The sequence below is a fragment of the Chiloscyllium punctatum genome, chromosome 14 (genome assembly GCF_047496795.1).
Source record: "Chiloscyllium punctatum isolate Juve2018m chromosome 14, sChiPun1.3, whole genome shotgun sequence".
In the NCBI taxonomy this organism is placed as follows: domain Eukaryota; kingdom Metazoa; phylum Chordata; class Chondrichthyes; order Orectolobiformes; family Hemiscylliidae; genus Chiloscyllium; species Chiloscyllium punctatum.
This window is the reverse complement of record NC_092752.1, coordinates 11882157-11906545: the sequence shown is the minus strand read 5'-3', so window position 1 is coordinate 11906545 and position 24389 is coordinate 11882157. Positions and strand designations below refer to the sequence as shown.

General features: G+C 41.4%; 1 protein-coding gene across 2 annotated transcripts in view; it reads right to left on the bottom strand.

Annotated features, from left to right (window-relative positions):
- The window catches only part of ppm1kb (protein phosphatase, Mg2+/Mn2+ dependent 1Kb), a 41664-nt gene extending 28683 nt beyond the window's left edge, over positions 1-12981 (bottom strand). The window contains exons 1-3 of one of the 2 annotated variants that reach the window (XM_072583889.1): positions 12835-12981; positions 9689-10234; positions 3082-3182 (exon numbers count right to left, since the gene is read on the bottom strand). In XM_072583889.1, coding sequence (XP_072439990.1) covers positions 3082-3182; positions 9689-10128 — 541 coding nt within the window. In that variant the 5' untranslated portion in view covers positions 10129-10234; positions 12835-12981. Of the gene's footprint in view, positions 1-3081; positions 3183-9688; positions 10235-12092; positions 12178-12834 lie in introns of those variants that run through there. The other variant, XM_072583890.1, reaches the window with a different exon arrangement.
- Positions 12982-24389: the final 11408 nt, after the last annotated feature.

Genomic DNA, 24389 nt, shown 5'->3' with positions numbered 1-24389 from the left:
GCTCTCCCATTCACAGCACAGAACTGCATATGCTTAAGTACAGTTTTGTTAATGAAATATGTCTACAATCAAAAACTACTTGTTGGCTAGAACAGCTGATACACTACTGCGATTCAGAAGAAATATGAACTCCTCAACTTTCTGAAATTAAAGAAGTATGAACTCATTGACATCCAGGAACCTACAACATTCCATTTATAGGGCTAATTTGGCATTCTGAGCTTCATAAGTAAATGGTACTATTGACGTAAAGTGCTTGCCTCTTGAAAAATTCACCAGTAACTCCAAAGCATTTACTCCAAGTGTTCCTCTTTTAACAGAAATACACATGGCTGCCAAATGCCTTTCACTACTGATGTTGTCTTCTTCCTCTAAATGAAGCTCTGCAACATTATACATGTCAGAGGTAGTTTTTAGCTGTAAGGAAGCAGTCTTGCTGAAAGAAAAAGGACTGTTACAGAAGGACTAGGATGGAGCTGAGGCACAGAATTAAACTCCTTCTATCTAGCCTTAACAACTTACTTTATATCCAGTACTCAAATGTTTTTCCTACATTGGTGTGATATTTCTTTTCCCAAGTTGATCATGTTTGCTGTTTTGAACAAGGATGGTCAATCTTAAACTAAGTTTTGCAGTTTATAGAGTCATTTCCCTAAAGGCAGAACTAAGAATGACATGAGCTATTTATGATAGCCGGTGTTAGACTGGGGTGGACAAAGTTAAAAAGCACACAATGCTAGGGTATAGTCCAACAAGTTTATTTGGAAGTACTAGCTTTCAAAGCACTGCTCCTTCAGCTACCTGATGAAGGAGCAGCACTCAAAGCTAGTACATCCAAACAAACCTGTTGGACTACACCCTGGTGTTGTGTGATTTTTAACTATGAGCTATTTAGGATGAGCTGTTTTCAAATATCGCTACCAGAGGTAATTTACACATTCAATTCATTTTATCTGGACTAACTTGTCAAAAGCAATATACAAAAACTAACAGCGAAGCCAAACTTTCACGAATTCTTAATTAAAGAGTATGAAAATCATAGAATCACAAGTTGTAGAAGCAGATGGAGGTTATTCAGCCCATGTTTGCGGTCATTGCAGAATAATCCTCAATTCCACTTTTCCTCAGAACCTTTAATTCCTGAACTGATTAAAAATCTGTCGATTGCAGCCATGAGTATACTTAATGGCTCAGTCTCAACGGACCCTGCAGTAATGAATTCCACACAGATTCATTACCTTGTGTCCTAAATGCAACCCTTTATTCTGGTATTATGCCATCTGGTCCTAGGCTGGCCCACAAGGGGAAATAATTGTTCCTATCTACCCAGTCAAGTTCCCTAAGAACCTTTCACATTTCAACAAGGTTGTCTCTACTTCTTTTATATTCTAATGAATACATGCCCAATCTACTCAACCACTCCTTATGAGAGGAATCCTTCATACCTGCTATCAGTTTAATAAACCTTCTCTGAACTGGTTCCTCGGCTAGTATATTTTTCCTGAAATCTGCTCTGCAGCTAAATAATATTCAGTTCCTCTATTCTTCCCATTAAAGTTCATAACCTCATTTTCCCACATTATATTTCACTGGCCAAGTTTTTGCCCATTTGCTTAACCTGTCTACATCCCTCTGCATACCAGTTGTGTTCCCACTTATTATTGTGTTAGCTACAAACTTAGCTTTAACACATTCAACATTTATTGTAAATAAAGTAGTCCCAGCACTCACCCTACTGTGCCTTACTCATTACAGGTGGCCATCTGAAAACGTCCCTTATCTCAGTCTTCCATTAGTTAGCCAATCCTCTATCCATACTAATAAGACCACATAGTGTTGAGGTGGCATATTAAGTAGCACAACGTGTAGCGTCTTATTAATTACCTTCTAAAAAAAAATCCAAATATATTACATTCACTTCTTTCCTGTTACCTCCTAAAAGATTTCTTCACCGTGACAAACTTAACTCCAATTCAGTAAAGCATGCATTTTTTTGCTTTAACATTTCTCATGATCCCCGGACCCATGTCCCTTCTTTCACAGATTTTAACAGCATACCTGAGAAACCTAAATTAGTTTTGAAGAAAAAATTATTTTCAACTACAGGACGAATAAATGGTGTTTAAATTATGTAAACATTATAAACTAATTTCTTAGGTATTAATATTGAAGTGATTTCCTAAGCATAAGTTCACAATTTTAGGGTGTGTATTGGAGAAATGAAAAAAAAAGTATAATTTCATTTGGTCATCAGTCCATCCAAAAAGACAAATCAAGCTTAACACAGAAAGGAGAACTCCTACTGTTAACTTCTTTCGGAGAATCTATCCATTGATGGCTAAAATTACAAAAACTTAAATAAAATTATTTATTATCACCCACCAATGACTTAGACTAGCTTGGTGTATAAAAATAAAATATAAAGAATTTTGACAATTTGCTTTAATCTGATCTTACAATTTACAAAACAGAAAATGAGGTTATCCCACTACCGTGAAAGTTAACATGACAATAGGATGCATTTGAAAAATAATTTTCTGAAAGACTACAAAGTTTCACAATAACATGAAATTAAAAAACTAAGCATTTTCAAAACTTTATTTAAATATGCAATATTATTAGTTTAAGAAATTACTGATTTATGATGTGGCAATAAAAAGTGCAGTGCTTAATAATGCTAGGAAATGGCTTTTAAAGAAATTACTCAATACAAGAAAATAAAAAAGATTGACAAAAATTTTGACTCAGTTGAAAGCAAAAAGCTTGAGTGCAGCAGTTTGACATTTGAATCCAGCAGCATGTTTTTGGTTTGTTATAACAAATAAATTAAATCTATTCGCAGTCTAGTTGCAGAATCGTTTTTCCTTACCAACATTAATTTGGTAATCAACTAGAAAACTAGTTTAGTGTACAATATTAACTGTGAAGTTTAAAGAATAACCCAATCAACTTCAGCTCTTTAAAATAAAATCAGTTTTTTAAACTATCTGGCAAACCATATATATTTACTAACATCCACACTAAAAAAGTTCAACTAATCAATTTATTTACTACAGGCAGGCATTAAACAGAGGTACCTACCATTTTCAGATAAATGGACATGTCTTGCAAATTCCTTATCTGTTTCATAAAAAGCTTTGGTCAATACCACTTCCAGATCCTCCTCCTGTGAAAGACATTGTCTAAAGAAGCAAAAAATAAATAAAATTATCAGTAAATAACACTTATGCATTTTATACTAATCCAAATGCTAATTATTAAGACATGTTCAATTTATTAAAACAATTAACTGCTATTAAAGTTATGAAATTTCTGGATTGCAATATTGAATTTAGACAGTTACTTCAATGAAAACAAACGAACATGGCATGTTCAATGAACCATATAACAATTTAGAGACTTTTGTACAGTCTCAGTTAATCTAAAAGCCCTTGACTAACAAGTTTGGTGTAACATGATGTAACGTAGGACAAGACACCAACATCTCTGCCCACTAGGTTCCACAAGCAGCAAGGAGAAAGTGAGGACTGCAGATGCTGGAGATCAGAGCTGAAAATGTGTTGCTGGAAAAGCGCAGCAGGTCAGGCAGCATCCAAGGAGCAGGAGAATCGACGTTTCGGGCATGAATTTTGTTTCCTGAAGAAGGGATCACGTCTGAAACATTGATTCTCCTGCTCCTTGGATGCTGCCTGACCTGCTGCGCTTTTCCAGCAACACATTTTCAGCTCCACAAGCAGCAACACAATAATGTTCAAATCGCACATTTTCATGTTGATCAGGGATTAAGAAGAGAGAACACTTCAGCCATATTAAAACAACACCATGGATATTTTCCCTTCTATCTTCTGAGAAGACTGACAAGAAACTCTGTTTAATGTATCCTCCAAAATAACATAGCTAACGTATTTGCTCAAGATATTGGAGCAAGTCTGTCTCAGAAGCAAAAGTACTACCATTACAACAAGCCTAATTCTATCAATTGTTGAAAAGAATATTAATTTTACTTTTATGGGCAACTAGTAGGACAAATTTGTTTTGATAACATGACACGTTTGTCAGCTTAGTTTAGAATGCAATTGCAAAGTCAAAAGGTCATGGGGTCAAGTTTCACTCTAAGGTGGTGCTGCACTGTTAAGAGTTTGTGGCCCTGAATCTGCAGCTTAAACAATGGTGAAAATTATGAAATGGACAGCACTCACAGTTATTACTCTGACGGTTAGAGCAACTTCTGTTGCCTGACAATGGAGTTAAAAGCAAATTTGTTGTCAGTTATTCCATCTTTCTCCAAAGATAGGCCATTTATAATTCTCATAATTGAAAACCATGTAGAAGTCACTGATTTGTCATGAATGTTTTTTTACACCCTGTCTTACTGCAAAAAAAGTTTCAAGTTATTGAATGAAAATGTCAACTTTTAAACATCATAATTACTGAACTCTGATGCTGAACAAACACATACTTGTAGGATGACAAAGTTTTCTTCAATTAAAAAAGTTACATTTTTGGAATTTTTAAGCCAGGTCATTCCTAACCAATCCATGAGTATGCCCCAATCTTTATTTTAATCTCTGCAAAGTGATTAGAAAGTGTAAAAAAGGATAATGAGTGGTAGTCATTCATGCCAAATCAGTGATTTCTGGATAGTTTTCAACTTGCGGTCTTCAATGTGATTCGTTTGATGTTCTATGTTGCTGAGGATTTCTGATCAGAACAAAGTCAATCTCAGGAAAAGGTGAAATCTATGCTGTAGACTGAGATCCCGAGATCTTCCGTGTTCTTCAATGTCAAGTGAATACGAAATACTCCTCCACTTGCATTAGCGGTGCCCTCATGATGTGTTTGTCATAATGGATCTCTGAACTGGTAATTTTCTCCCATGCTACATAAGGGACCTTGCTATATGCAAATTAGCTGCTGCATTTGCTGACTTAACAACAGTAACCACAACTGAAAAATACTTTATTGGCTGTGGTGTGCTATGAGATGTCTTGGGATCATGAAAGTCACAAGTATAACTTTAAGAACAATATATTGGGTATACATTGCCGTAGTAATGTTTAGGTATGTATGGCATGACCAATTGTACAGATCAAAATATTTTATGAATAAAGTATATTTTTGAAATTAAAAAAACTTGGATATATGATTGATAAACGTACAGACCTGTATATAAAAATGATAAATTCTGATCTCTGTATGCAAAGAAATGGAAATGTTTACGTATGTATGGCATGATCAACTGTACAGACCATCAAAATATTTTATGAATAAAGTATATTTTTGAAATTAAAAAATACATTGCCGTAGTAACATGCAAAAGAGAAAAATATACTTTGTAAATTGTCTCCTTTTGGAAGTGGATTGTAAAACAGAATTTATCATTTCACTGTCAAATTATGATGAAAGATATTAATTTACCATTCCTCACACCAGATATGTTTTCATGTCGCATATGGTGATGTAAATAGCTTCTGTATGTTGGATTGGAGTGCAGTTAGTTGAACAGAACAGATGTTACAACCCTACGCTGAATGCCACAACACTATATACTGCCACAATGCACTATTTCTGATGAAAACAGGAGCAAACATTACCATGAAATCAACATAACAGTAAAAATATTGTGAGGTAGGGAGAATAAAGAAATACTTCAACTGAACACTACACAAAGCAAAACCAAACACCCATTGTTTGAATTATTTTCCCTTTGCTATGTAGTTCAGCTGGCTAACACTGAAATGTAACATGTTAGTGGAGATCAAAGCTGCAGAACAGCATGAAATAGCAGAGTACTGCCAAGAAAAAAAAAGAAAAGTAATTGAACAAATCATGAAAATGAGAATATTTGATGCAATAAATTAGAAACAAAAAGCAAGATAAGAAAATAGCATTATGGAGGAGAGGGTGGGGGGCAGACAGACAGAGAAAGAGACACACACACAGGTTCTGTGGATCTGTTTTCTGTGGACCAGTATTTAAATACCACCATGGCAAATGGTGGAACTTGCATTCAATAATAATCTGGAATTAAAAGTCTAATGATGCCCATGAAGTTAGCACCAATTGTTGAAAAAACCCAGCTGGGTCACCAATATCCTTCAGGGAAGGAAAAACTGCCATCTTTACCTGGTCTGACCTATATGTGACTTCAGAATCACAGCAATGTGAAATGCCCAGCAAACACCTCAGTTCAAGGACAACTGACTAAGCCAGTGAATTCCACATCCTATTAATTTTTTTTAAAAAAGCTCAAAGAGTGGAGGCTGGTACAGTTACAAAACTTGAAAGGCATCTACATGGGTATATGATTCGAAAGTATTAGAGGGATATGGACCAAATACTATCAAATGGGACTAGATAAATTTAGGATATTCGGTCAACATGGACAAGTTGGACTGAAGAGTCTGCTCCATGATGTACATTTCTATGACTATGACTTTTTCATATAGCACCTTCCATGACCTTACATACTCTTTAGGACAATTAAAGGTTCTGGAAATGCATCACTGTCTTAGGAAATGTGACAGCAATTTGAACACAGTAGGCTCCCATAAATAGCACTGAGAATCAGAATTTGTTCATATTTGTTGAAGAATTTACAGTGCCAGAAATTCAGGGCTAATGCCTGTTTCAAGATGGGATCATTCATATCTACTAGAAGACACTCCAGACACCAAATCAGGAAACCTCCAGCAGTTTAGCACCTCCTTGACACTGTTTGGCGTCAGTTTAGATTGTGTTCCAGGTCTTGGAGTTGGACTTGAACCCATAACCTAACACAGAGATAACAATATTATGACCTGAGCCATGGTTGACAAAGTTATATACGAGTTTACAGTAATGAACAGACAGCCAGGGTTGCTCAATAACCCAGAAGGAAATCAGGTCATATAAGAGACCATGAGAAAACCAAAAGATAGCTAGGACATAAATACAGGCTGAAAAGACTAGTGATCATAATGGGAAAAACTCCACAAGATGGATAGTCATGAATGCCTTAAGAACAATTGCCAAGTGGCGGTGAGTTGTTTGCAGGTGACTAGATCAATACGTGCTACAGCAATTGGTTACCCAAAAAGGCCAAGAAGAAACCTTGTGCCAGCAGTGACATGAGTAAGCAATATGGCGAAAAAAAAATGTACAATAGCCTTTAAAGTCACACAGGCAAAGACTGCCTCAAAACGAGAAAGGTGTGAAGTCATTCTCTTTTACATACATGAGAGTTTAGTAAATAAATCTCTATTAATCCCATTTGAAAAAAATGGCTTGGATTTTTTTTCCAAAAAGGAACAGGTTCAGATGTGGACTTAATTTAGAATGGGAAGGGGGAGGTGATGGGCTTGTGGTAAAATCGTTAGACAATGAATCTAAAGACCCAGGTAATATCCTGAGTATCTGGGTTCAAATTGTGCCTTGCATATGGTGGAATTGGAATTCAGTTTTTTTAAAAACCTGGAATTAAGAGTCGAATGAAGACTATGAAACCTTCACCAATTGTCAGAAAAACCCATCTGGTTCATTAAGTCTTTTAGAGAAGGAAACCTACTGTCCTTACCTGACCTGATGGGATTCTAAATCCACAATCAAGATGACAGATGAGAGGACAGCAGTAGACGCTTCAACAAGGTTCTGCATGGTGGACTGATTAGTAAAGTTAGGTCACGTGGGATCGAAGGAGAGCTAGCCAATTGGATACAAAATTAGCTTCACAGTAGGAGGCGTTTTTCAGACTGGAGGTCTGTGACCAGTGTTCTGCAGGGATTAGTGCTGGGTCCAATGTTCGTTTCATTTATATAAATTATTTGGAATATAGGAAGCATGGTTAGTAATTTTACAGATGACACCAAAATTGGTGATATAGTAGATTGTGAAGTTTACCTAAAAGTACAAGAGGATCCTAATCATCTGAGCAGAGAGGCAGATCGAGTTCAATTTAGACAAATGTGAGGTGTTGAATTTTGATAAGACAAGACAGGGCAAGAGTTAATAGTAGGGCAATGGGGAAGTGTTGCCAAACAAAGAGATTTAAGGTTGCAGGTACATGGGTCCTTGAAAGTGGCATCACAGGTAGACATGGTAGTGAAAGCAGCATTTGGTATGCTTGCCTTCATTGATCACACCAGTGATTATAGGAGTTGGGACATTATGTTGTGATGTACAGGACATTAGTAAAGCCACTTTTAGAGTATATGTACAGTTCTAGTCAGCCTGCAAAGGAAGTATATTAAATTGGAAATGATGTATAAAAGATTTCAAAAGGGTGTTGCCAGAAACGGAAGGTTTGAGCTATATGGAGGGGCTGGATAGGCTGGCACATTTTTCCACGGAGCGTAGGAGATTGAGGGGTGACCTTATATAGGTTTACAAAATAATAAAGGGCATAGAAAAAGTGAATAGCCAAGATAATTTCTCTAGAGTAGAGAACTTCAAAACTAGATGGCATTGGTTTAAAGCGAGAGAGAAAGATTTAAAAGAGAACTGAGCGGCAGCCTTTTCACAGAGAGGGTGGTGTGAATATAGAATGAACTGCCAGAGTCAGTGACAGATGCAAGTACAGTTGCAACATTTAAAGATGTGTGGATAGGAACATGAGTAGGAAATGGTGAGATATGGTCCAAATGAATATAAAACTATAAAGCACAGGAAAGGACTCTTTGGCCCATTATGTTATGCTAAACTTGACAAAAATTAAACTAATCCCTTCTGCTTGCCCTTAATCCATATCCTTCCATTCCTTGCATATTCACATGCTTATCTACAGATCTTTTAAAACGCCCTATTAAATTTGCCTTCACCAACACCCCTGGCAGTGTGTTCCACACTCGTACCACACAATAAAAAACTTGCCCCTCACAACTCCTTTGAACTTTGACCCTCTCACATTAAATGCATGCCTCCAGTTTTAGACAAATGTAGACAAATAGGACTAGTCTAGTTTGGGAAAGCTGGCTCAGCATGGCCAATTGGAATGAAGGGTCTCATGCTTTACAACTCCAAATATCCTTCTTAATGTTCTAAGAAATTAAAATAGCACTCTTAACAAAATTTGACTGAGGCTGGATATAAGTTATCCCCTTGTATCAAAGCCACTTTAACACACAAAGCTTTCATGAAAGATACTGGAAGAGGCATCCATTGAATCCAGAGAAAATGGCGATGCAACATGAATACCTGAAATAGAGTCAACCCCACAGAATACTAATTTACTAGATCATAATGACGAATGCTCATAAAAAATAAATACTTAGGCCAAAGCAAGTGAAAATTTTCAAAATACAGTGCAGTAGTATCGAGAAGGTAGACAACTGCAAAGATTGGAACTGTACAACGCTAGTAGAGGGTGAAGACAGGATTCACATTCCATTCCGTGGACTGACATGCTAGGCAAACTATATCTGTACAGATTATTCCACTGTAAGTGGCTTATACTGTACAGTTAAGGGAAATGGATAAAGGACTACTATACAAACAGCAACCTCTTTTAAACAAACATCTTCTGAAGACAAGCCCCAACTTGTGGCCATGTAACTTTTTTCTCTATAACACTCAGTAATTTAAAAAAAAGTATGCATCAATGAAAACGCAAGTTTGAATTATAACGATGATCCAAAAGTAAAAGTACTTTCCAATAGATTTTTGGATCTTCCCAGGTTCATTGCTCACAAGCTAACAATTGATAGATACGTACGCAATATGCTTTGCCATATATTTATGGCAAAAATCAGCTGCTGCTGTTCCGCCATGTCCATCAAACACTGCAAAGTACAGCACATTTTCAGTTAGCATGTCAATACTGAAACGGTCCTCATTCTCCTTGCGTTGGCCTATTTGAGTGACACATCCGACTTTACTCAGACTAACGTTAGGAATGGGTTTGCCATATTTTATGCTGGGTGGAAGAAGAATTGGTTCATCAATGCGGTTGTCCCAGATTCCAAAAGAATCCCAGGATGTCAGGCGGCCACCACCGTCAACGTCAAAGCGTGAAGACCTCCGATCACTGGTACTGCTCTGGCAAAGTAGAACCACGCGCTTTTCGTCCTGTAGCAGCTTGAAAGTCAACAGTGCTCTTCTTCTCACGTGAAAGCCACCAGATCTACACAAGGTGAATAGTGCAGCTGTTGACATAACTCAATAAAACAGAGAGTGCCCAGGAATGAAACTTCAAGTTGGAAAAAATATTTCAAGATTCCTTTCAATGTAGATTAACGTATCTGAAGAATTCAGTAGTTCGCTGAAAGAAGAAAAAGCAAAAGTTAAAACCAACACCATTAAAACTTAAACATTTGCAGTTTTGAGAGAGAGAGAGAGAGAGAGAAAATGTAGCTACTGGACATCAATATGAGTAGCATCCAAACAATTACCACATGGTCCTTTCTATAGAACAAATACCTCATACTAACAAAAAAAAACAAAACCATTCTATTGCCAAGAATCAACAAAACTTGCCGGGAGAGTATAAAGTTCCCTCAAATAATCTACATAAAAGGCAAACTCAACAACAAAAAAAACTTTGAACAAAATTAAGCTGTGCTCTGCTGGCATGTGGAAGGTTGTGGATGGATGCTAAAGATGCAACCTTCATAAAACTTTGAAATTAATGAACCAGGAGCTTTGCTCATTTTCTTCTACCTTTGTTCAACTGAGACTTGTCATGCAAAAGGGAGGAACCATAAAAGAACAGGGGAGAAATAGGAGAGAGGGGTGTGTGGAGAAATAAACCAAAAGAGGATGAGAAGAAAAGAGGATGAGAAGAGAATAGGATGCATGGTGGATGGGGGTGTGTGTGGGGATGTGGAATGGGGATGAGGAGAAGCTTTTGGGGGTGAGGGGTTGAAGGTGAGAGAAGGGATTTTGGGTGTGTGGGGGGATTGTGGAAGGCGAGAGAAGGATGGGAGGGAGTGGAATATCATAGAAGGGATGGGGTTGTGGAAGGCGAGTGAAGGGATTTTGGGGGGGTTGTGGAGGGCAAGCAAAGATATTTTGGGGGGGGTCTTGGAAGACAAGTAAAGGGATTTGGGGGGGTCGTGGATGGCAAGCGAAGGGATTTGGGTGTGTGTGGAAGGTGAGCGAAGAGATTTTCGGATGGTTGTAGAAGCCGAGTGAAGGGATTTTGGGGGGGATTGTGGAAGGTGAGTGAAGGGATTCTGGGGGGGATTGTGGAAGGTGAGTGAAGGGATTCTGGGGGGATTGTGGAAGGTGAGTGAAGGGATTCTGGGGGGGATTGTGGAAGGTGAGTGAAGGGATTCTGGGGGGGGGGGGGATTGTGGAAGGTGAGTGAAGGGATTCTGGGGGGGGATTGTGGAAGGTGAGTGAAGGGATTCTGGGGGGGGGATTGTGGAAGGTGAGTGAAGGGATTCTGGGGGGGGATTGTGGAAGGTGAGTGAAGGGATTCTGGGGGGGGATTGTGGAAGGTGAGCGAAGGGATTCTGGGGGGGGGGATTGTGGAAGGTGAGTGAAGGGATTCTTGGGGGGGGGATTGTGGAAGGTGAGTGAAGGGATTCTGGGGGGGGGATTGTGGAAGGTGAGTGAAGGGATTCTGGGGGGGGATTGTGGAAGGTGAGTGAAGGGATTCTGAGGGGGGGATTGTGGAAGGTGAGTGAAGGGATTCGGGGGGGGGGGGGATTGTGGAAGGTGAGTGAAGGGATTCTGGGGAGTAGGATTGTGGAAGGTGAGTGAAGGGATTCTGGGGTGGGATTGTGGAAGGCGAGCGAAGGGATTTTGGGGAGTAGGATTGTGGAAGGCCAGCGAAGGGATTTTGGGGAGGGGTGTGAGTGGTGGAATGAGAAGGAATTTTGGAGGGGGGGGGGAAGTGGTGGAAGGAGAAAGAAGGAATATGTGGGTGGGGTGGAAGGAGAACGAAGGGATTTTGGGTGGTGGGGGAAAGGAAGGTGAGAGAAATAATGTGGTGTGGGTGGGGGAGAAGGAGGTTAAACCAGACAATTTCCTCTCGGGAAATGTACCCACAAATTTCGGTATCTCTCTCTCTCTCCAGCCATCCCCCAGGTCTCTCCTATCGTTCCTACCCCCGGGGTCGCGCGCTCCCTCTCCCCATGAAACCCTTCCCCAGCGCCCGACTCTCCCCTCAGCACCATCCACCGGTGTCGGTTTGGCGTCCCGGGCTCCCGCACCTCCTCCTCCTCAGGATGCGGACCGCGGAGGGAGAACGAGGAGGCGGGACCCCTGGGAGGAGGGGGAGGGGGAGTGGGTGGGCAGTGTCGACTGACATCGGCGTGGTCCAATCACCGACCGAACCCGCCGAGAGCCGGCCAATGGTGCAGCGGCGGGGCTGGCGGCGAAGGTGAGGCGAGCTCTCGAGACCGCGACAGAGCGGGTCACATCGTTAAAAAGAAAAAATCGCTCCCGGCCTTGAATAAAACGAAGGGAGGAGAACGAAACCCAAAGGGTCGCGAAATAACGACGAGGACTCTCGAGCTACCGTCCGTCCGTCTTGGCCGAGAAGTCGAGGATAGGCTGTGACTGACGGCCGGATCCGCCAATGGGCCTTTGGCGGGCAGCAGGCCGGTCTCTTTTTTTTAAATCAATGGTAGTCCCCGGGCAGCGGTCGCCCCGGGAGACGGCGGGTGCAGGGTTAGGGGGGCGAGAGAGCTTTGCAGCCAAGTGCAACAACCAACTCCGACCATTGCAAATCTGAACTGCAAACTGCAATTTCATTGAAATCGCATCAGTAAATATGTCCGAGTCAAAAGCAAAATAAAAATGGATATTGTTACTGCACAGTCAAAACCTGCAAAATCCCCCATCTACCCTTTTCCCCTCACGACGTGTCTTCCTCTGCAATTGGCTTGCAAAGTATTTTGTTTAAAGGTTTACCTTCTGCCTTTCGCGCGTTCGCTGTTTATTCCGGTGGGGAGAAGTCGTACTGAACGATCTGGAGGAAAGTCATGCCCCAGCTGTGACAATGTTACGCTGTTGGGATTGTCTGAGTCATGCAAACGATCCGCTTGTCTCTCTCGCTCAATGGGGCGTTGTAACCACGCTCTCAATGCAATTCGTCAATTCTACAACCAATAACATAACCATGCTTGCGGAACGTTGCCTGCATTGCATCACGAAACCTCAGACTAAAACAAAACGGCTAACCTTCAGATGCTGGAGGTCAAAATGTGCAGAATACCAACTTGGGAAGGTCGACTGAACCAGTATTAAATATTAAAATAAAGCAGCCTTAAAATGTTGAAATTAATAAGTTTAAAACAAAAAAAACCTGGCATTTTAACGAGCCAGTGCGGCAGAGAGAAGTACAAATGTCTTATGAAACACGAATGCTGGGTTGAACCAAAAACATGTTTGTTCAGGAGGGTTAAATGGGGCTAGAAGGCTCGTTATGCATATGAACGAGACGTGGATCTGATGCTTCCAGAACACGAGATCAAATGGCTTTGATTTAACGGTAGAGGCACCCCAGGACTTGCATGTCCTTGGGGGAGGGGGAGTTGAAGGGCGGTGGGGTTGCTTGGTGCATGTGTCCTAGAGATGTTCCCTGAAACGCCCTGCAAGTTGGCGTCCTGTCTCCCCAATGTAGAGGAGACTACTTCAAGAGCAAAGGGTGGTATAGATGGATGGGTGGATGTGCAGCAAAATCTTTGCCAGATGTGAAAAGATCCTGAGGCCTTGAACGGGAGTGAGGGGGGGAACATGTGGGTGCAGGTTTTACGCATCATGTAGTTGCAAGGGAAGGTGCCAGGCATGGAGGGAGTGTTAGGTGGAGGGGGTGGTCCTAACGAGTCGCACAGGGAATGGTCTCTGCTGAATGCAGAAAGGGATGGCGAGTGAAATATATCTTTGGTGGGGTCTGACTGTAGGTGGTGGAAATGGCAGAGGATAATGTGCTGTATCCAGAGATTAGCAAAGTGGAAGGTGAGCAACAGAGGGGTTCTATCTTTGTTGTAATTGGAGGGGTGAGGTTCAAAGGCAGAGGTGTGAAAAGTGGAGGAGATGCACTGGAGGGCATTGTTGATCATAAAGGAGGGGAAATTGCGTCCCTGAAATAGGAAGACATCTGGGATGTCCTGGAGTGGAATTGCTCCTCTTGGGAGCAGATATGGTGGAGGTGGAGGAATTGGGAGTAAAGGATTGCATTTTTACAGGGTGGGGGTGGGAGGAGGTGTAGTCATGGTTGCTGTGGGAGTTGGTGGGTTTGACATAGATGTCCGTGTTGAGTCAATTGCCGGAGATAGAGACAGAGAGGTCCCGGAAGGGGAGGGAGGTGTCAGAGATGGTCCATGTGAACTTGAGGTCAGAGTGGAAGCTGTTGGTGCAGTTAATGAACCATTCAACTTCTTTTTGGGAGCACGAGCAGCGCGAGTACAATCATTGATGTAGCGGAAGAAAAGGTGGGGGATGGTGCCAGTGTAACTTCAGAAGATGGACAGTTCTACATACTCAACGAGGAGGCGGGCATAGCTGGGGCCCATGTGGATACCCCTGGCTACCCCTCTGGTCTATTGGAAGTGGGAGATTCGAAGGAAACGTTGTTGAGAGTGAGGACAACTTCTGCCAATTGAATGAGTGTATCAGTGGAAGGGGATTCGTTAGGTTGACAGGAGAGGAAGAAACAGAGAGCTTGGAGGCCTTTGCCATGGGGGGATGGACGTGTATAGGGACTGGACGTCTATGGTGAAGAAGAGGTGTTGGTGGCTGGGGAATCAAAAGTCATGGAGGCTGTGGACTGTTCCTGGACCAAAGGCGACAGGACAGAGTCAAGATATGAGGAGATGACTTAAGTGGGGCACAAGCAGGCGGAGACAATAGGTCGACCAGGGCAGTCACGTTTGTTGATTTTGGGTAAGAGGTAGAATCGGGCGGTGCAGGCTTGGAGTTTTTTCAATGTAGCTGTGGGAATTGGTGGTTTTGAAATAGACATCTGTGTTGATTCGATCGCTGGAGATAGAGATGGGTAAGTTCAGGAAAGGATGGGAGGAGTCAGAGATGATAAGGGCTTATGTGGGAAAGTTCAACTCAGATATTGCCTGACCTACTGTGCTTTTCAACTCTGATTCTCCAGCGTCTGCAGCCCTTGCATTCTCTTAGCTCTGTTTGGATGCAGGAATAGGAAACCAGACCAATTCAGACTCGCTAACACTGGATTTGCAACAGAGTGAAATTAAAATATTCAATGACCCTCAAGATTGCCCACTTGTTTCTAAGCAGACTTTAAAAATAATAGATATCAGACACCAAGTTTATAACTTGAACAGAAATTAATAATTATTAATATTAGACCATAAGACATAGGAGTGGAAGTAAGGCCACTCGGCCCATTGAGTCCACTCCGCCATTCAATTGTGGCTGATGGGCATTTCAACGCCACTTGCCCGCATTCTCTCCCTATCCCTTAATTCCTTGCGAGATTAAGAATTTATCAATCTTTGCCTTGAAGACATTTAACGTGGCGGCCTCAAAACCCAGTAAATGTTATCTACCTAGGTTTCGAAAAGGCCTTTGATAAGGTGCCTCACAGGAGACTGCTGAGTAAGGTGAGGGCTCATGGTGTTTGAGGTGAGTGTCTGGCATGGATTGAGGATTGCTGTCTGACCGAAGGCAGAGAGTTGGATAAAAGATTCTTTTTCGGAATGGCAGCTAGTGACAAGTGACGTCCCACAGGGTTCAGTGTTGGGGCTGCAGCTGTTCACTGTATAGATTAATGATCTGGATGAAGGGACTGAGGGCATTCTGGTGAAGTTCACTAATGGTACAAAGTTAGTCGGACAGGCAGGTAGTTTTGAGGAGGTGGGGAGGCTGCAGAAAGGTTTGGACAGCTTAGGAGAGTGGTCCAAGAAATGGCTGATGAAATTCAACGTGAGCAAATGCAAGGTTTTGCACTTTGGAAAAAAGAATACAGCCATAGACTATTTTCTAAATGGTGGGAAAATTCCTAAAGCCAAAGTACAAAGGGATCTGGGAGTGCTAGTCCAGGATTCTTTGAAGGTGGACTTGCAGGTTGAATCCGTGGTGAAGAAAGCAAATATAATGTTGTCATTTATCTCAAGAAGGTTGGGATATAAAAGCAGTGATGTGCTACTGAGACTTTATAAAGCTCTGATTAGGCCCCATTTACAATACGGTGTCCAATTTTGGGCTCCACACCTCAGGAAGGATATAGTGGCACTGGAGCATTGTCCAGCGGAGATTTGCACGGATGATCCCTGGAATGGTAGGCCTAACATACGATGAACGGCTGAGGATTCTAGAATAATATTCATTAGAGTTTAGAAGGTTATGGGGAGATCTAATAGAAACTTAGAAGATAATGCATGGCTTAGAAAGGGTGGACGTTGGGATTTTGTTTCTGTCAGTTGGGGATACTAGGACCCGTGCGCACAGCCTTACCACTTGTAATTAAATTGTAGAGCAAAGTTAAAAAAGGTAATTAATGTCTATGATTTAAACCCCGTTGATTCCAGCCTTGGCGCCTGTCTGTGTGGAGTTTCATCATTCTCCCTGTGCCTGTGTGGGTTTTCTTTGGGTGCTCCAGTTTTCTCCCACAATCCAAAGATGTGCGGATTAGGTGAAGTGGCTATGCTAAATTGCCCATAGTGTTCAGGGATGTGTAGATTAGGCGCATTAGTCAGGGGTAAATCTAGAGTAATAGGGAATGGGTTTGGGTGGGATACTCTTCGGAGAGTCGGTGTGGACTTGTTGGGCTGAAGGGCCTGTTCCCACACCGTAGGGATTCTATAACTCCTGCTGACATACGTAGACAGACAGATAGACACGTTTAAGTGATAAAATGAAAAGAAAGGTTGTAATCTCCCAGTTTGATAACTGTTTCAGGATGACTACCAGGTTTTCATGGAACCCTTAAATAATGCGTTGAATTACAAGCACACAGGATTGTATCTTGCTTGAATCCCTGCTTCACCACTCAATGGATCATGGCTGACCCAACATTCCTCATGTCTGTTTTTCTGTGTTTTCCCTGCAACCTGTGAAACTCTGACCAATCAAGTATCTTAGCTTTAAATATACACAAGGACTCTGCCCCCAATGCTCTCTGTAGCATGGTGTTCCAAAACTCATAACTCTAAAAGGAGAAATTCCTCCTCATATCAGTCTTGAGTTGCCACGACTTAATTCTGAAACTATGCAGTCTGGTCTAGTCTCTCCAATGAGATAAAAAATCCACTGAGCATTTTCCCCGTCAAGCTCCTTAAGAAACTTTTTTTTTATTCGCAAGAAGTGGGCATTACTGGCCAGGCCAGCATTATTATCCATCCCTAATTGCCTAGAGGGCAGTTAGGGTCAACCACAATGCTGTGGTTCTGGAGTCATGTGTAGGCCAGATCTGGTAAGGACGCAGTTTCCTTCCTTAAAGATCATTAATGAACCAGATCGGTTTCTCCTGACAATCTTCATGACAATGGTTTCATGGTCATCATCAGATTCCTAATTCCAGGCCTTATTGAATTCAATTACACCATTTGCCATGGCAGGATTCGAACCTGGGTCCCCAGAACATTGCCTTGGTATCTGGATTAATAAGGCTTTTGCCCGAAACGTCGACTTTACTGCTTCTCGGATGCTGCCTGAACTGGTGTGCTCTTCCAGCACCTCTACTCCAGTATCTGGATTAATAGCCTAGTGATGATACCACTTGACCATCATGTCTCCATATTACACAATGAGATCACCTTTCATTTTTCTTGAGCATAACACATCCTTTTGCCAAAATGTCTGCAGTGTTCTTAGAAATATAATTAACTTGCAATTAACTTCCCAGGACAGTTCCCAAATGTCAGCATCAGATTGTTTGTTCACTTTTTTTTTTAAAACAAACTGCTGTTCAAGATTAAAAGTCCAAAACCCAACTTCAGTTCACAGTGCCAAACCAAAAATGAGAAAAAAATTACAGCAAACACAATAATGGGCTTAACAGGTCCTCTATACTAACGGTGCCACACGTTGCTGAGGAACATTTGCAGCAACAAACAGACAAGCTCTCACAACTGGAAAGAGATTGTTTTGAGCATCTGCCTCAGGATACTAAATATCAGAGCCCAAACTGTTGCCGTAGCTTCATCTATCAGCATTAACAATGTGACTTGAGATTGTGGATAACTTCACACATATAGGTTTCACAGACAGTAGTATTGTGTCAGTTGACACCTGAAATTGACATAAGAATTGCACCTTTTGCAATGTGTATGTCCAGGCTGAGTAAGAGTGTTGAACACAGCCACCCGACTGAGACCGTAAACTGTATATCCACCAAGCCTGTGTCCTCAAAGCACTCCTCTACAGTGGTGAGATCTCAGACAACATTTTTTGGCCAGAGAAGAGGTGAATTTCCACCTTTACCATCTCAGATGTGTCCATTTAGAAGGAAAGGTTCACCACTCAGTGTCTCAATGATAATTCTATCACCATACATTTACTGCCAGTCCAACATTGTCTGAGCTGGCTTCGCCTTGTTCAGATGGATGTTGGCCATTTACCCAAAGACCTTATGGATAGCAAATGGCCACTGTCTCATGATCTCTTGGGCATCCATACCTATGCTACAGGGGCACATATAACTGAAGTATGAAGGTGGCAAACACTGACAGTGACAACTGAGAGACAGCTGTTGGCTGTGCTCTCTGAAAGTTGAATGTTTGGAGTGGCATCAGCCTTGATTCTCTGAACTGTAAGGTAATACATTTTCATCAAATCACTGACTCACACCTGTACCCTTCAGAAAGAAAGAACACTTCGATGAATCTCCCAGATCTTTCCATAAATAAATAAAATAGTTAAAATAGTTCCATAGTTAAATAAAATTAAGGTTAGCAGCATCATCAAACAAGAAGAGACAGGATAGCACTTCAAAATATGATGATTGCTTTTAAACAGTTTAAGGCTTGCTTTCCTCTTTGTTGTATTATTATGGACTGATGGTATGCTGGAAGCAAATAAAATTTACCTCCTCTAAATATTGCCCTCAATGGTGGCTGTAGTGACCACTGTTCATCTCCTTGTGGAATGTACATGTGCAAAGAAGTTCTGGAGAGAGGTACAATGGTTTTTGACCATTCCGAGAAGCTTAATGGTGCAGGACTCTGTACTCGACAGGCTACACTCAGGGACACACTGAAATAAACATCAATTGCAGCTAGAAAGTTCATTAGCATATGAAAGATGCTCTTTGGTCTGTCCAAAGCCTGCTGGTTTTCCAGTGCAAAGAGTGTGCACAATTGAGTCCTATAGACTGGCACATTCCAATGTCTAGGATAAATAGACAAGGTCCTTTCCCTGGGGTGGGGCAATCCAGAACTAGAGGACATAGGTTTAGGGTGAGAGGGGAAAGATATAAAAGGGACATAAGGGGCAACTTTTTCACACAGAAAGTGGTGCGTGTATGGAATGACCTGCCAGAGGAAGTGGCAATTACAGCATTTAAAAGGCATCTGGATTGGTATGTGGATAGGAAGGGTTTAGAGACATATGGGCCAAGTGCTGGCAAATGGGACTAGATTAGGTTAGGATTTCTGGTCAGCATGGATGAGTTGGACCGAAGGGTCTGTTTCCATGCTGTACTTCTCTTTGACTCTAAGATATGAGCAATGCTTTTAGCATTTAGAATGAAAACTGAAAATGTTAGAGATACTCAGCAGGTTAGTCATCTATTGTGGAGAAACATAATTGATGCTTCAAGTCTGAAAGGGTGTCAGAACCTGAAATATTACTCCTATCTCTCACTTCAATAAGGCTGTCTGATCTACTCTGTACTTCTTGCATTTTCTGTCGTATTTCAGATTTCCAAGAGATTTCTGTATTTTTTTGAGAGACACACACTGTGGAGCAACCACTGCAGAGGCACAATTGGGAAAGTACACTCATCTAAGGGCTTTCATCTATTGTACACCAAGGGATCGGATACTGTTTTGAACCTGATGGATGGTATATGGGAGGTGAAAGATTGCAATTATCAATGTACTGCAATTGTTTTGGGGCACGTCAGAACGGGACATTCTGTATGGAGAGAAATTGGATTATATTCCACTTCCTGTAATATTGAATTTGAAATGATTTGGAATGTCCTTTTATAAACATTATGAATAAGGTATATTTTGAGGGGAAAAATTGGTGAAAAGCACTAAATTAACTGAGTTTCTCAGATACTGCGCTGTGAACAACACAACTCCACCCATGCAAAAGTGCATTGTTAAGCAGTGAAACTAAAATAATCTCAGTGCACTGCAGTCCTTAAGAAAACAAAGGCTCTTTTTTTCCCCATCTGGGCCATGGTTTTCAGAATGTATGCAGAGTGTGATTCATTTATCTCCAGGTGCAGCTAAACAATTTTGGTATTTCCTCCTAGGTCCTATTTCAGCATAAAGACTCCCATCAATTCATTCTGCAGCTCCTCTTACGTGATTTCTAAGGTTGCCAATTCTGATCTGGTTCATAGTGTTCTCATTACAACATCCCATAATACCAACTAGTCCAACGAGTCAAACAGCCTTCATTCTCCATCTCCAATAGTTTCAGTCGCTGTTTAAGTGAGTTGTTAGGTTTGTGAGCTACCGTGATGCCAAGGGGTCTTAGTAGTCTGGAAGTCATTTCTGATATGTCTTTGATGTAAGGTAGTCTGGCTATAGGTTTTGGTTGCATTGTGTCTGCTTGTTTGGGTTTGTTTCTGAGGATTCGGCGGATTGTGTTTATTGGGTACCCGTTTTTCATGAAAACATTGTATAGATATTTTTCTTCTGCTTTTTGTAGTTCTTGGGTGCTGCAGTGTGATGTAGCACATTGGAATTATGCCTTGATTCAGCTACTAGTGCACCTAAAGGGTCCAATGGATACCATCAGCAAAACTAATGTCATTTACAAGATACCCATGCAAAAATACTACATCAGACAAACTAGCAGGAAACTTGCCACCAGGATACATGAACACTAACTGGCCACCAAAAGACATGACCCACTCTCACTAGTTTTCTATACGTACAGACAAAGAAGGACACCACTTTGACTGGGACAACACACACATCCTAGGACAGGCGAAACAAAGACATGCACAAGAATTCTTAGAGGCATGGCATTCTAACCAGAACTCCATCAATAAACACATTGATTTAGACCCTATCTACCTTCCCTTGACAAAAGGAACCGGGAATGACATCACCCACTTTAAGAAACCAAGATCTATAAATAGAGAGGCGGGACATACCACCAGCACTTCACCAGAGACTCTCACTGATGATGTTACCTAGTATGGTGACGAAACATCTGAAAACAAGCCTTCAGGCTCAGCGAGCTAACTTACATACTTACTTCTTAAATGGTATGAGGAGTTCTGCCTCTATCATCCTTATAGGCAGTGAGTTCCAGATTCCTACCACCCTCTGGATGAAGACATTTTTTGTCACATCTCCCCTAGATCTCCTGCCCCATGCCTTAAATCTATGCCTGCAGGCACTGATCCCTCTATTAAGGGAGAAAGTTTCTTTTCATCCACCCTGTCTATGCCCCTCATAACTTTATACATCTCAATCTTGCCCCGCTTCAGCCTCCTCTGCTCCAAAGGAAAACAACCCCAGTTTATGCAATCTTTCCTCATAATTAAAACTTACCATCCTGGTCAATCTCCTCTGCATCCTCCCCAATGCTATCACATCCTTCCTATAGTGTGGATTCCAGAACTGCACACACTACACTAGTTGTGGCCTAACCATCTGACACAGATTTACCTAAAAGTATCTGCTCTCAGTTCACTCTGGCCAAACGTGATCTTATTAACATCGATCTTTCCCCAGATTAGAAAGTTACATTCTGATAAATATTTATTCTTCAAACAACTTTGTTAAAACAGAATGCCTGTCATCATCCCATAGTTTGGGAGCAAATTTTCTACCATTACAATGTTGTCATCCTTTACTTCACTGGTGACTAAACTTCAAAAGTATAAAAGTTGGAAACATGCAAAATAGAAGCAGGGATTGGACTCTTGACACCTCTCTGCCAGTCAATTAAATGTGGCTGATCTGACTGGGGCCTCTGCTCCACAATCCCTTATTATTCAAGTATCTAAATAATTTACAGAGTCATAGAGTTATTTTGCATGGAAACAGACCCATCAGTCCTACTTGTCCATGCCGACCAGATATAATAAATTGATCTAGTCCCATTTGCCAGCATTTGTCCCCAGAATCTCTAAACTCTTCCTCTTAATATAGTCATCCAGGAACAAACTACTATAGATGCTGGAATTTGCACTGAAAGCAAAAAATGCTGGAAATCACAGTGGGTCAGGCAGCATCCATGGCAAGAGAGCAAGCCAATGTTTCAAGTCTAGGTGCCCCTTCTTGACTTGAAATGTTAACTTGCTGTCTAGTCCTGGATCCTGAGCTGCTGGTGGACTTCACCAGTTTTCTCATTCTCTCTCCCCCCCACCTTACCCTAGTTCCAACCTTCCAGCTCAGCACCATCCTCATGACCTGTCCTACTTGCCAATCTTCCTTCCCACCTATCCACTCCACCCTCCTCTCTGACCTATCACCTCCATCCACCTATTGTACTCTTGGCTACCCCAGCCACCCCCCCCCCCCCACTTATCTCTCCACCCCCGGAGGCTCCCTGCCTTCATTCATGATGAAGAGCGTTTGCCCGAAACATCGATTTTCCTGCTCCTTGGATGCTGTCTGACCTGCTGTGCTTTTCCAGCACCACTCTAATCTAGAACAGAATTATATGCAGTATTCTAAAAGTGGCCTTACCAATGTTCTGTACAGCTGCAATATGGCATCCCAACTCCTAAACTCAATGCTCTGATGAATGAAAGCAAGCATACCAAATGCCTTCTTCGCCACCCTGTCTACTTGTGACTCCACTTTCAAGGAACTATGAACCTGCACCTCTTGGTGCCTTTGTTCAGCAACACTCCTCAGGGCCCTACCACTAATTGTATAAGTCCTGCCCTGATTTGCCTTTTCAAAATACAGCACTTCACATTTATCTAAACTAAACTCCATCTGCCACTACTTGGTCTATTGGCCCATCTGATCAAGATCCTGTTGTACTCTGAGATAACCTTCTTCACTGTTCACTACACCAATTTTGGTGTCATCTGCAAATTTACTAGGCATATCTCTTATATTCATATCCAAATCATTTATATAAATAACGAAAAGCAGTGGACCAAGCACCGAACCTTGTGGTACACTACTGGTCACAGGCCTCCAGAGCAGTTCTCAGCTCAAAGCCAAGTCCGACCCATAGTCAGAAGTAAATGACTTCCCCATGGGTAGGCAAGGAGATGGGTCCCAAACCATTCCAAATGGGAATCAAACTTCCTGCTGTCAGAATCAATACACCAGTCGACAGGTCAACCTAACTAAATGGTGCTACTTTGGTGTGCCACAAAATTGTGAAATAGGCACACTAAAACTCGTGCCATGTTCTTCAAGGTATGTTGGATGTAGAATTTACATTATACATTGCTGCCTCCAGCTGCACAATTATTATCTGAGTTTAACATAAGATTCTATGGTGCAAAGTTGTTCATCTCTTTACTGCACCTTGTGCCATTGGATTTCCATTGTGGAAAACAATGGTTTATACTATGGTGGCCAGTTCTGTAGTAAGTATGTTTTATTACGGAGAAACACAGAGGGCAGAGAAGGTGCAGGATTCGCTGGTGTCTGTTCTCACTGGACCTTCTTCACTGCCAGCTGAGCCTTTTGTTTATTGGAATAGAAAAATCTGTATAATTTAATCTGTTTGCGAGTGGCAATTGTTCATTTCTGGTGGCACCATCCCTAATAAAATGTGATCTGGTGTGATATGGTACATAGTTCAGCTTTCGTAATAAAATGATGAACACTACCAAAGATTTAGATTCCGCAACAGTTGTACAATGTTGGTGTTCAAATTGACAGACAACTTACTTCCAAGAATTGTGTCAATATACTTAGTGCTGCTTTGCTAGATACAGATGCTGTGAGCCATGGTTTATAAAATAAAATATATACCAGTAACTCAAATTATCAATTTGCTTTGCTGCCAAGCTGAATTACAGGGGATTTCCATATTTTGCCGTTCACGCAAACATAGTGAAAAGACTTCCTGTATATTCTTTGTAGAACATTGGCCTATAGCAGAAACAGGTGAACACACAACTTGTTTCTAATAACTTTATAATATATTTCTATGTAGATAGATATATAACCACATGTAGTGATTGGGCAATTTGTTATCTTCCTCGAAGTACAGTTTGAGAAGATTTTCAGCAGTGTTTATTTGCTTTTCTATGGGAACATCCAGTGTACAAATTATCTATTGTTGCTCAAATAAAACTGTGGCTACATTTCTACAGAGTGAACTTTGAGATGTTGTGAAGCAGTTATGTAAATAAAGATTTTTATGTGAATCTCATTGCTAAATAA